General features: G+C 40.8%; 1 protein-coding gene across 1 annotated transcript in view; it reads left to right on the forward strand.

The window, feature by feature from the left end:
- MCM9 (minichromosome maintenance 9 homologous recombination repair factor) overlaps positions 1-12,567 on the forward strand; it is a 62,966-nt gene extending 50,399 nt beyond the window's left edge. The window contains exons 9-12 of the mRNA XM_015409069.1: positions 6,092-6,295; positions 7,357-7,439; positions 9,070-9,215; positions 11,010-12,567. Of these exons, the coding sequence (XP_015264555.1) occupies positions 6,092-6,295; positions 7,357-7,439; positions 9,070-9,215; positions 11,010-12,558 (1,982 nt within the window). The 3' untranslated portion in view covers positions 12,559-12,567. The remainder of the gene's footprint in view (positions 1-6,091; positions 6,296-7,356; positions 7,440-9,069; positions 9,216-11,009) is intronic.
- Positions 12,568-13,131: the final 564 nt, after the last annotated feature.

Genomic DNA, 13,131 nt, shown 5'->3' on the forward strand with positions numbered 1-13,131 from the left:
ATTCCATTTGAAATTCGTCAAAAAAGGAAAGTTTACAAGGATTTAATTTCTTTTCTTCAAACCAACGGAATTCAGTACAGGGGATGCCCGAGGGTGTCATCTTTAAAATCAACGATAAAAGAGAGAAGATTGATTCCATTTGAGATGCTAGCTGGGAACGGGGGAAGAATCTAAGGAGGAAGAAACCAAGTCAAGTGACTCAGCAACCTCTGGATTGGACGAGGACTCTGCGGCTGAAGCAGCTATGGGTGCGACGAAAACTGTGTATGATTTTAGAGACAGAAAGCCAAAGTAAGGGCAGAAGGACTCTGAAAATTGCTCTTTGAAGAAATGAAGATGCTCAGAAAGTCTTCTCAAGATAACTAATTTACTAACATAGAAGCAGTGCAAAGCAAGAACTCTACAAGTATATTGCCTTATTAACAAATGTAATACTAACATTTAGTTTAACTGGGTTATGATCTCTCACTCTTGGGTTTTTAGTTAGTGTGGGTATCTTTCCTTTATCCATAGATGTAGTCCCTTCCCTTTTTTTTCTTTGTAGTTTTGTAGTCTTTTGAAAAACAATAAAAATACCCCTTCGTGTGTTTAAAAACAAAGAAAGAAAAGTCATCCTTAACACCATCCCAAAGCTTACAATTTATAGGAGGGTATCTAGACTCCACTCTAACAACAGCATTTCTTCCGGTCAACATCGCTGTCACTTTACAAACCACGGCAAAAGCTTGCATCAATTCGCCAATCCAGTCAGCAAGAACAATGCAACACTTACTGGGACTTATGGCCTCTACCGCAGTAGTGGTACCTATGGCGAAACTACGAATGAGAACCCTGCAGCTGTGGTTTCTTCGGAACCACAATCCAGTCACGGTGCCCCCTCATCTCAAAATACACATACTGATCAAAGTTTCAAAATCCCTTCATTGGTGGACTCAGATGAACAATCTCTTGTGGGGGATACCTTTTCGCACAGAGATGCCAGAAACAACGGTTTATACAGACACCTCCATGTGGGGGTGGGGAGCCCATTGCGAAGGTTTGTCTGTACAAGACCGTTTGTCAACAGATCAAAAACGTGCTCACATCAACACCCTAGAACTACTAGCAGTCAGAAATGCACTTCACTCTTTTCTACCAATATTAAGGAACAAGTCAATCCAGGTTGCCACGGACAACACGGCAACCATGTACTACATAAGCAAACAAGGAGGCACCGACCCCACTACTGCCTCATTATCAATAATATTCACCTATTTAACCAAACTACACAAACTGGGACTAAGTTTCTCATCCATGAAAGTCCACTTAGCCGCTATAACAGCACAACATGCATCATCAAACGGTAAAACTATTTTCTCACATCCTACTGTTAAGTGATTTCTCAAGGGACTTTTACATATCCGTCTACCCCACAGGCCATTGGTACCGGCATGGAGCCTATCACTTGTTTTGGCTAAATTAATAACAAAACCATTCGAACCTATGGCTACAGTCCCTCTCCAGCTTGTATCTTGGAAAACAGCAATATTAGTAGCCCTCACATTGGCTGATAGAGCTAGTGAACTATGTGCATTAAGAGCAGATCCACCATACACAGTGTTCCATAGGGACAAAGTGGTTCTATGACCGGACCCATCATTTCTTCCAAAGATGTTGTCACCATTTCATTATCTCAAATAATAACACTACCTTCATTCTTCCCCACACCAGCAGATGAGGGACAAAGAGCGTTACACAAGCTAGATGTTCGTCGTGCTCTTGCTTTTTACTTATCAAGGACACTACCCATCCATAAAGATAGCAGATTGTATGTTATGGAAATCCAAATAGAGGGTTACCAGTTTCCAGACAGCGGTTTTCTAAATGGGTCTCTTCTGCAAATGAAATGTGTTATCGTCTGGCAGGGAAGAAGTTACCCTGCATACCGAAGGCTCACTCAACAAGAGCGGTCACAATATCAGCAGCATTCATGGAGGGAGTTTCCATGGAAGATATATGTGCAGCAGAGACATGGTCCTCACCATCCACATTTGCTGCACATTATGCTCTTGACATGAAAGCTAGAAGGGACTCTAAGTTTGGGCAAGCGGTTCTCAACTCTATATTTCGTTGACACTTTGAAAAATTAATAATTTCTTTCTTGTTTTAAGAAGTTAAACTATTTTTGGTGCTGAAAGACATGGGACCAGTATATTGTTTATAACATAATATCTGTGCCTGAGTTGTGGTTCTCACAGAGACCACGAAGAAGATAAACAAGTTGCTTACCTGTAACTGATGATCTTTGAGTGGTCATCTGTGCAGTCACACACACACACCCAACCTTCCCCACTGTTGGCATCTCCAGATTAGTTTACCTCATATTGTTCAAATCTCTTGCTAATGGCATGGGAAAGGAACTGGGGGGGGGGGGGGATTTTCAGTGCACGTCTGTACCCTGAGACTAGAGCAAATACCTCCCACAAGAGGTTTATCTAAAAGCTTTTGAAGCTTCCCGGCGAGGATCTGGCTTCAGCACAAAACCCAGTGTGTGACTGCACAGATGACTGCTTGAAGATCATCAGTTACAGGTAAGCAACCTGGGTTTTTTAATGTTTATTGGAATTGGAATGCACAAGATTACATTGAATGTTCTGTGATTTTAGATGGAGCCAGGCTTATACTACAAGATATGTTTATTAATGAGCCAGAACCCTGACCTGATCTGCTTTCCCTGCATATTTCCTTATTGAGTTTTAGCCACTGTCCCCTGGTGTCAGATGAATGTGCATTAAATTATTGAGTCAAATAATATATATTTGTGTAAGCTTTTGCTTTCATAAATCCTGTCATTATTGAAATATAAAAGCATTGTATATTTGGTGATGCCAGTAAGGAACAAACTATACCCTATGGCTATTAATGAGTTGCATCATGATGTTCCTCTGACCTTACATACCTGATTCAAATTGGGACTGTGGTGCCTGGGGAGGGGGCTCCAGCCTATAACACACACCCCATTTTCCTGAGCTGAAATGCTGGTCTGACCTGCATAGATAAATTTATTGGAATTGGAATGCACAAGATTACATTGAATGTACTGTGATTTTAGATGGAGCCAGGCTTATACTACAAGATATGTTTATTAATGAGCCAGAACCCTGACCTGATCTGCTTTCCCTGCATATTTCCTTATTGAGTTTTAGCCACTGTCCCCTGGTGTCAGATGAATGTGCATTAAATTATTGAGTCAAATAATATATATTTGTGTAAGCTTTTGCTTTCATAAATCCTGTCATTATTGAAATATAAAAGCATTGTATATTTGGTGATGCCAGTAAGGAACAAACTATACCCTATGGCTATTAATGAGTTGCATCACGATGTTCCTCTGACCCGACTTGCAGCTGTGGTAAACTTACATACCTGATTCAAATTGGGACTGTGGTGCCTGGGGAGGGGGCTCCAGCCTCACACACACACATACGCCATTTTTCTGAGTTGAAATGCTGGTCTGACCTGCATAGATAAATAGTCGGACTCAGTCTAAGACCATTTTAAGCATTGGTTATGTGGATATGTGTGTTCCCCTGACTTTCTCCACCATTGCACAGCAGCTACAGAGAATAGCATTTTAAAGGTCTGCAGGAGTCCAATTTGGCTCAGTGCTGCAGTGTGGAGGGAGGAGGGGCTCCTGCCTTCGCCTCCTCACTATTTTTCCAAGCTGAAGCAGCTCCTACGGGAGATATTTGCCCAGTTTTAGAGCTGTACATAACAGATAGTTTGGCTCTCAGACTGGATTAATGTGGCATGGAATTGCACTTTTAAGCTCAGATCTGACAGAGAGTGATTAAAATGTGGAATTCGCTGCCAGAGGATGTAGTGATGGCCACAGGCATCGGCAACTTTAAAAGGAAGATGATAGGTCTATCAATGGCTACTAGCCATGGTGGCTAAAGGGAACCTCCATGTTTAGAGGCTGTCAGCCTCAGAATCCCAATGCCAGGAGGCAACACCAGGGGAAGGCCTTGGCTTCTATGCCCTGTTGTTGGCAGGGATGGACACAAATTGCATTTTCGCGGTTCAGTTCATGGTTCATGGCTGAAAAACAAAACAATCTATGAACTGGAAGATTGGTTCACAAACTGGACTAGTTCATATGGGTTTGTGACCCCTGCTTTCTGCTCCCCACTGCTTTTCACGGGGAGGAGCAAGCAAGGATTTAAATAGCTCTGAGTCATTTAAACCACTAGACTGGATTAATGTGGCATAGAATTGCACTTTTAAGTTCAGATCTGACAGAGAGTGATTAAAATGTGGAATTCGCTGCCAGAGGATGTAGTGATGGCCACAGGCATCGGCAACTTTAAAAGGAAGATGATAGGTCTATCAATGGCTACTAGCCATGGTGACTAAAGGGAACCTCCATGTTCAGAGGCCGTCAGCCTCAGAATCCCAATGCCAGGAGGCAACACCAGGGGAAGGCCTTGGCTTCTATGCCCTGTTGTTGGTAGGGATGGACACAAACTGCATTTTTGCGGTTCAGTTCATGGTTCATGGCTGAAAAACAAAACAATCTAAGAACTGGAAGATTGGTTCACAAACTGGACTAGTTCATATGGGTTTGTGACCCCTGCTTTCTGCTCCCCACTGCTTTTCACGGGGAGGGGCAAGCAAGGATTTAAATAGCTCTGAGCCATTTAAACCACTGCTTTCTGCTCCCTGTGGAAAGCCGCAGAGAACAGGAAGCATGGGTTTAAATGGCTTGGCGTTGAACCCAAGAAAGCCCATTTAAGCAGCTGAGCAGTTTGCTCCACATGGCTCAGCTGTTCCATGGTGACTAAAGGGAACCTCCATGTTCAGAGGCCGTCAGCCTCAGAATCCCAATGCCAGGAGGCAACACCAGGGGAAGGCCTTGGCTTCTATGCCCTGTTGTTGGTAGGGATGGACACAAACTGCATTTTTGCGGTTCAGTTCATGGTTCATGGCTGAAAAACAAAACAATCTAAGAACTGGAAGATTGGTTCACAAACTGGACTAGTTCATATGGGTTTGTGACCCCTGCTTTCTGCTCCCCACTGCTTTTCACGGGGAGGGGCAAGCAAGGATTTAAATAGCTCTGAGCCATTTAAACCACTGCTTTCTGCTCCCTGTGGAAAGCCGCAGAGAACAGGAAGCATGGGTTTAAATGGCTTGGCGTTGAACCCAAGAAAGCCCATTTAAGCAGCTGAGCAGTTTGCTCCACATGGCTCAGCTGTTTAAAGAGGCTTCTTGGGCAGTGAGCCCTTGGCTCCTTTCCAGTCTAAACAGCTGACTGCCCAGGAGCAGCCTGCTCCCGGCACTCAGCTGTTTTGGCAGCTTTTACGGGGAGGAGAAAGCAGGGGTTTAAAGCCCTGCTTTTTGCTCCCCACATACCTCCACAAACTGCCTTAAAAGTCTGTGGAGGTTTGTGGCTGGGCTGCAGTTGACGAACCACAAACCGGTCAAAATTAATCATGAACAAAGGTTCATGAGCTGGTTCGTGCCCATCCCTAGTTGTTGGCCCTCCAGAGGAACTGGTTGGCCACTGTGTGAGACAGGATGCTGGACTACGTGAACCACTGGTCTGATCCAGCAGGGCTCTTCTTATGTTCTTATTACATCACATGAAACCAGGTTCTATTTTAACTATGGTTAGTTTGTAAAACCAGGATTCGTTTCACAGATGGTCACTTGAATCCTGGTTTGCCTCAACAAATGTTTAGTGGGGAACAAGCCAGGGTTAAGTCAAGATGTCTGTATTTGTACATCATGCAAAGTTATAGTTAAAACTAAATGGTTTATTAACCACGGTTAGCCTTAACTGTAACTTTTCATGGGGTAATAATGCGGACATACTCACTTAATCTTGGTTTGTTCCATGGTGATCTTGATTTCACATCCTGGTTTGGGGTACCCCAACTAAACATAATTAGTGGAGTGGCCTGCATTTGGACAGTTATTTTAGTTAAACTGCAGTTTTGTATGAAGTTTGGACTGAGCCAGTGACAAATATATTTTTATTTTCTCTTGCATTTTAGTACAAAGTATGTGTTTCCTCATGTAGTTTTTTTTTTTTTTAATGTTTATACAGGCTGTCCAAGTGTGTCAGAAAAGTTGTGGACAATGGAAAAAATGAAGACCTACTTCTGTCTTATAAAGAGCCTACAGCCAGTGTTGACTGACAAAAGCAACCTAATTCTTGTCCGCTATTACCAGATGCAGCGGCAAAGCGATAGCAGAAATGCTGCCCGAACTACCATCCGCCTATTGGAGAGTTTAATACGGTTAGCTGAAGGTGAGACCTTGGTCATTTTTTCCCCTTCCTTTTCCAATGGTTATATTGTGCAAAATATATTATTAAAGATTTATGGAAGAGGTGGAATTAACAGGTCATGCAGCTTTTTAGACTGGCTCTTAAATACAATTTTGATACAACTGAAACCCATTTTGAATATTGTATGGAGGTGACAGAAAAAACCGCTTGTGTGTGATGACACCCCATATGCTAGGTATAACATCTAGAGAATGTCCTTGATGTGTATTTGTGCACTACGTCTGTGCCAGCATTGCTGTACATTCAAGGCAATGACCACATTGACTTGCATATGTACTTTTAATGCCTTCCTCGTGAAACATGAACTTGGGCAAGAACTTTCCTATGGAAATGAATCACACTCCGAAGTGAGGCATTCTAGACACCATCATAGAGCGTTCCAGGCCCTACCACAGCTTGGGTGGTGTTTCAGCTGACAAGGATTAATACCAGTGGAATATGCAGCTTCCTCACCTCCCATCTCTCACTTCAGTTCAAAATGTCTGTCAAAATTCTGTTCTGCAGGAGGCTTATCCCCAGAAGCAGCATTTGAGGGACAATTTGTGCTAAAGCAGGAGGGGGAAGCAAGGAAGTTGTTAGAGCGTGTGCGTTTGTACATCATGTAAAAATCCATCACCTGCGCACCCCAAGCCACAGCACTTAGTTTTGCTTCTAAGTAGGACCAAGATCCTTCAAGAAGATGAGTGAAAGGCCTCAAGTTGCCATGTTATGCCAGACGAGTCATTCTGTGCCATGCTCTGAGCAACAAGACTGTGCTCCAAGTCAATCATAAAAACTAGAAAATATCATCAGTGTATCCAACGGTTGCCACCCCTGCTGTTTTTCTGCTGTCCTTCTATTTTTCTGCATTCTTATATTTCAAAATATGTTAAAGATTTGGGGGGGGGTTGTTTTTTTCAAGCTATTTAAAACAGTTGTTAGAGTAGTGCTACCTCTAGCTTTCTGAGTAGGTAATACAGTTTTTTCAGTTTTGCTCTACAGTTTTACTGATTTGTTGTTTAATTTTTTAACACTCTTATCAGCTCATGCCCGACTGATGTTTAGGGATATTGTGACTGTGGAAGATGCGGTAACTGTGGTTTCAGTGATGGAGTCCTCTATGCAAGTAAGTAACAATCCCGTGTAGTGCAACTGACCATAATCACTAGAAGGAACACTGTAAAGGGGCTATGCCCACAGTTTTGAGAACTCCATGAGTGACATGCTCAGTTCTTGTACATTTGAGCCTATGGATCAGATGCCTCTGTATCTTGCTCTGGTCATACTCGTGACCTTTCATGGAAAGCTCTTTTTCATACATAGCAATTATCTGCTGTCCTTAAGTGGCTTTGTAAGTCATTATTAGGTAAAATTTATATAATGCTAGCTGTGTCCTAGGAGCTGTACAGAAATGACATGATCGATACTGGAATGTGGTTGGTTATACAGTAAGCACTGGGTAGGGTCATTGGAGCTAGACATTTAGACAGAGATCAGGAATTGATGCCAAGTAGCAGAGATGATCATGGAAGAGCAAGTTAAGGCTAGGAAAATTCTGGAAATGATTTGTTGTGAAATGTGTTTTTAGAAAGTCGTTTTAGTTTAAAACAAAAGATGGATCCTAGTAAACATGAAAGTAGCCGTTCTGTATGTTTAAATAAGGACAGTCAATCACTGAGGGTGGGCCAGATTTTAAAAGTAGAGGGGCCATGTAGGTGAGGAGTGCCAAACCTCCCCCCAGCCACAGCTGCCTTCCCACTGACTGCCTCCAAGCTACTTCTCCAGTATAGGAAGTGATGCTGACTGGAAAACAAAGCACTTGGGATGACATGGTTCTCCTGTTATCTCACTTCTAGTAGGTCACTGGAATTGGGGTGTCCTGTCTATGTTCTAAGGATGAAATTGTCTGGGATACAGGAACTATTTGTAAAAATGGCATGGCTGCTCTTCACCACCCTGAGTCTCGTGTATACAGGGGAAGGCAGACTAAAAGCTAATAATAATAATAATAATAATAATAATAATAATAATAATAATAATAATAATAATAATAAAATGGTAATAATAATAATAATAATAATAATAATAATAAAATGGTTACTTAATAAGACCCCTACAGAATTGAGTGTTTTCATATTATTTTTCGATGTTTATAGAACTGGGATAACAACATCTGACTGGCTGTTAAGAGAGTAATTCACTTTTGACAGATTCATTTGGAATGTACAACAGCTATCCAAGCAGTATTATAAAATATATCATCATTATATGGGAAGTAAGGAAAATGCTATATATTCATATGCAGCTCCTTGTGGTTAGCAGGATGACCCCCATTTTCAATTACCATGATGTCAAAAGTTAATTAATCTCTTAAGAACCAAGCAGACGTTGTTATCTCAGTTTTACAGAGAATTAGTGACAGAAGAGTAGAATCACAGCAATTGACAGAAAGTGGCATAGAACCTAAATATACTTCCTTCCTTCACATCCTGTGCTTTTACTATAAGCCAGGCTTTCTTTCAGGCTGTTTATCTTTATTAAATGTATTCATAAAGAAGCTACAATTTCTTTAGGGCCTTAACAGACCTTTCTCTGTTAATGCTACTTTTCAGTAACTAAGGATGTGATCTCTCAAAGGGTTATGTGGGTGAATAATTTTATTTCTCGCTTAAAAAATAGCAAGTTATGCGACTGTTTAAAATTAATTAATGGAATTCAAACACATGCACCCAATTAAAGTTTTTTTCCCTCTGTAGGGGGGTTCATTACTTGGAGGTGTCAATGCACTGCACACTTCATTTCCTGAAAACCCAAGGGAACAATATCGAATGCAGTGTGAACTGATCTTGGAGAAGCTGGAGCTACAGGACATTCTGTGTGATGAACTCCAAAGACTTGACAGGTAAGAATCATTCACCTGGGAGAGAAAGAGGGAGAAAGAGAGAAATGTTTAAACTACAGGCAATGCAGTATCATGTGATGACCATAATCTTACTATGCACTGGCTATAGCCACACGGCCAGGCAATTTTAAGAACTATCTGACTGCATAATGAAGCTGTATCCCTAATACTGTGCAGAAATGTGGGTGTAACAAGGGAATATTAGAGTTAGCTTCATTATATGCCCAGTCACTGCAAATTACCAGCTTTCCAAAGAAGAGGTAGGTTTCACATACAGAACTTAGAAGCAGCAGCATCTGAATCCACCTGTCAGCTAGTGCTGCCATGGTGTGGAATGTGTGGGTTGCTCTCTATGTCTCCCTCCTCCCATCCCCCTTTCTTTTCTCCTGCACACTGTTATCTGTCTGGTTTCCTTGAAGGCTTTACTCGGCTAGCTCCCTGCTTTCCCGCTGGGAACATAACCATTGCTTTTTGCCCGCATTCTCAGGTGCTTGCCTATTGGCTTTATTGTATCAGGGGGTCATGTATGAAGGGGGGTATAGCTGTAGTTTCAATTCATTTGCCCACCATTCCTGACACAAGAATTCATGGTGTCCTAAGTACTAGTCCTCAGTAAACTGAAACTTCTGAAGGAACGTTGTTGAGTGTCTTGACTGGGAAGCCTGACACCACCCAAAGGACTTTTATTACTCTGGTACGACACCAAGCTAGAATAATGCTTGCATGCATTCTTGCACAACCTGCATGCATACACACATTGTCTTTGGATTGAAAATGACATCTGACAGTATTCAGCTCTCTCATTCAGGCTTCACATCTCTTATCACCCTGCATATCCCATAGAATGAAAGATGCTTTAAAAGTGATGAATGGCACACACAATGACTACAGATTTCTAGCTGGTTATTTGTTAGCAAGAGGACCCAACTGACTAACCCATTCCACATGTGTGCTACTGATTCTGTATCATTAAAGGCAAATGTGTTAAAGCTGGATAAATATCTTGACACTTAAAATAAACAACTCAAAGAAATAACCTGGACAGCTCTACCATCAAAATGGATTTTTTAAAAGTTAATATTTGTAACATGATCTGGCAGGTATGCTGCAAAACCCTTTAGGAGTAACTGATTTACTGTTGAGCTGTTAGTGGATGTATGGTATGTATTTACTTTACATTTTAAAAAAACTTACTACTTAGACTGCATTAGACTTGTATCAGATTGGCTTTTAACTATCTGAATATAACACAATTTAAAAAATGTTTGTCCATAATATTGAAATTACTATTTAAAAATGAAAGATATCCACCACAATCAACACCTGCATTTAATCTAACTAAAACTTTGTTTGCATGGAGTGTTTTTTTATTTGTCCATGTGATATTTTGTTCATTTACAGTTACAGAAAAATTATCGTTTGTTCATTTATTTATTTATTTATATTTATAGCCTGCCCATCCCACTAGTGGGCTCAGGGCAGGTAACATCATGTAATAATACAATAAATAAAGTTAAAAATTTAAAACACAATAATAAACATTTAAAACAAATCACAGTTCAGACAAGTCAACTGGTTGTGAGAGGTTCCCTGGCATGTTATTTGGGTTAATAGGTGGATGAAGCTGTACAATTGCTATTTTCTGTATCTGTGGAATGCAAGAAGTTTGGGGCTAGAACTCATTTGATAAATAAAAATAAAAAAATAAGCTTGAGCTCATGAAACAAAATCAAAATTAAAAACTCTTACTTTTATAAAATTATATCTATATTTTTCTGTGTTTTTATTTTGTAGATTACAATGTGAAAATTCATGCCATTTTCAGCTGTCTCAGGAGGCCAAGAAAAATGGTACTGAGGCATCTTTTAGCAATAACACACTTGAGAAACGAGAAGAAACATCTCATCAGCAATATTCTGATGAGGTGGACCATACTCAGTTCCAGCCTCATTCAGCCAAAAGACACCCTGAAGGTGATGGGTACCCAGGAGGATTCTTAAGTGGCCAGACATCTGATCTACCACCACCACAGAGCAAACATAGCAAGAATACCAGCGATGTTAGCTTACACTGGTTTGACAATATAGAGGGTAACTGTGCTGAAACTGAGAAGGGCATTTGTGAGCCTCCATGTGCCAGAACCTCTCAAGATAGTTTGACTTTGAAAGCACCAAACAACAAACCTTATTCTAAAGATAAGGATGATTTAATAGAAACCAATCATGCTGAGTTGGAAAATTCACCAACAAGAACAGCTCCAGGGGATACATGCAGACAGGCAATTGTTTCTGACCTTGATGGGGAAAAGAAAGAAAAGCCTCCAAGCTTTCCTTCAGGAGCAAGCCACGAAGGCCCAGGTGCAGCATTTCCTACACTACCTGGTCTGGTGATTACCCAAAGAGCCTCTAAGAAATGGCAGGGTCTGAACGTTGAAAGGTCTCAAGGATTTTGTGCAAGTACACCAAAGCCTAAGGATGGAAGTGGACTTGCTCCGTTTTCTACCCATCCAACAGTTTCTCCGCAGTTTCCTAGAAAGGATTCAAACGTTCTCCCATCTCACAATTTGTCAATGAATCAGAAGTTGGTGACTTCAATCAGGAAGCGAAGCAGAGATCAACTAAAGGAAGGAGGTGTGACAGGAACTTTTGATGAGCCTGAGATCCTAGAGAAATCTGGAGAAAAAATTGCTAAACTAGCCAAGTTTGTATTTAGGCAGAAGCCAAAGCTTGCTAACTCTTCTGAAAATGAGAATCCTGCCAGATCGCTGGAGACAGTTTGTAGCCCTCAAAGTATTACCAGGAAAGTATCAAAGAGAGAAAGGACCAGGGAAAAAAGTTCTGAGGCATACCAGAAAGAGCACTATATTAACAGGACCAGGGGAAAAGGCTCTGAGATGCACCAGGAAGAACACGATATTAACAACAGCAATAATAGTATGGAGGAAAGACCCTGTAATAGCAACAGAGAGGAGCAGCAGCAAAGGAAAGCATTGTCCCCACCTTCTACAAAAACAAAAGGAACGAGAGAAGAAAGAGTGGAAGGACTCAATACAAAGAAAGTGTGCTCTAGTACATTGGAAAAATTATCCAGGTTTTCCTTCATACCAGCTGCTGAATCCAAACCAGAGACTCCATCTCCCTTAACTGTTGCCAGCTATGACAAGGAAAGGCAGAGGCTGCCACTGAAGAACCATACTGAAAGTGCAGGCCACACGAGAAAGTGCTTTGAGCTGACAGAAGTCAGCAAAGTTACAGGGAAATCTTTGTTCTCACTAGCGGATTTTGATGATGCAGCTCTAGACGTTGATTGGGAGGAAGAGATTAAGAAAAAAACCAAACTTTAAAAACTTCTGCAGCCTCCTCATTTTAAGAACTATTTAAGATTTATTTTTTGTGTTTGGCAGAAGGCCATAAATGAAGTAAAATCTAAGCTTGCATAAAACTATAGGATAATGAATGGACTCTATACAAATATCTTCCACTTCTGCTTGAGTTAAAGAAGTATATTTCTAAATCTAGCTGACCTAAAAATTGAGTACTTGAGTCCAGTACAACAGCATTTGATTTACAGAAAACTGCACTCCACAGTTTTAGCCTCCATGATAATCCCCACTCAACTTTAGTAATTTTATTCTAGTTGAGGATAACTATCTGTACTGTGTAAAAAGTACTGTTTAGATCTAATTCCAGAAGATCTCCTGAGCTGTCATTTGAAGAATAACTTCTGATTATGCAACAGAACTTTTCTATTTTTGTACTTCTATCAGTTTAAACAAATACATGATTTCAACAGGTACGCTCAAGTCCATCTGTCAAATAAATTAAACAAAATCATACTTTGTAAAAAAATTATTATGGGAGGTTTTCCATATTTCTTAAATGCCATCCTCAAATCATATGTCGCAGGTATGGTTACA

Source organism: Gekko japonicus, unplaced genomic scaffold (assembly GCF_001447785.1).
Source record: "Gekko japonicus isolate JY-2015 unplaced genomic scaffold, Gekko_japonicus_V1.1 scaffold50, whole genome shotgun sequence".
In the NCBI taxonomy this organism is placed as follows: Eukaryota; Metazoa; Chordata; class Lepidosauria; order Squamata; family Gekkonidae; genus Gekko; species Gekko japonicus.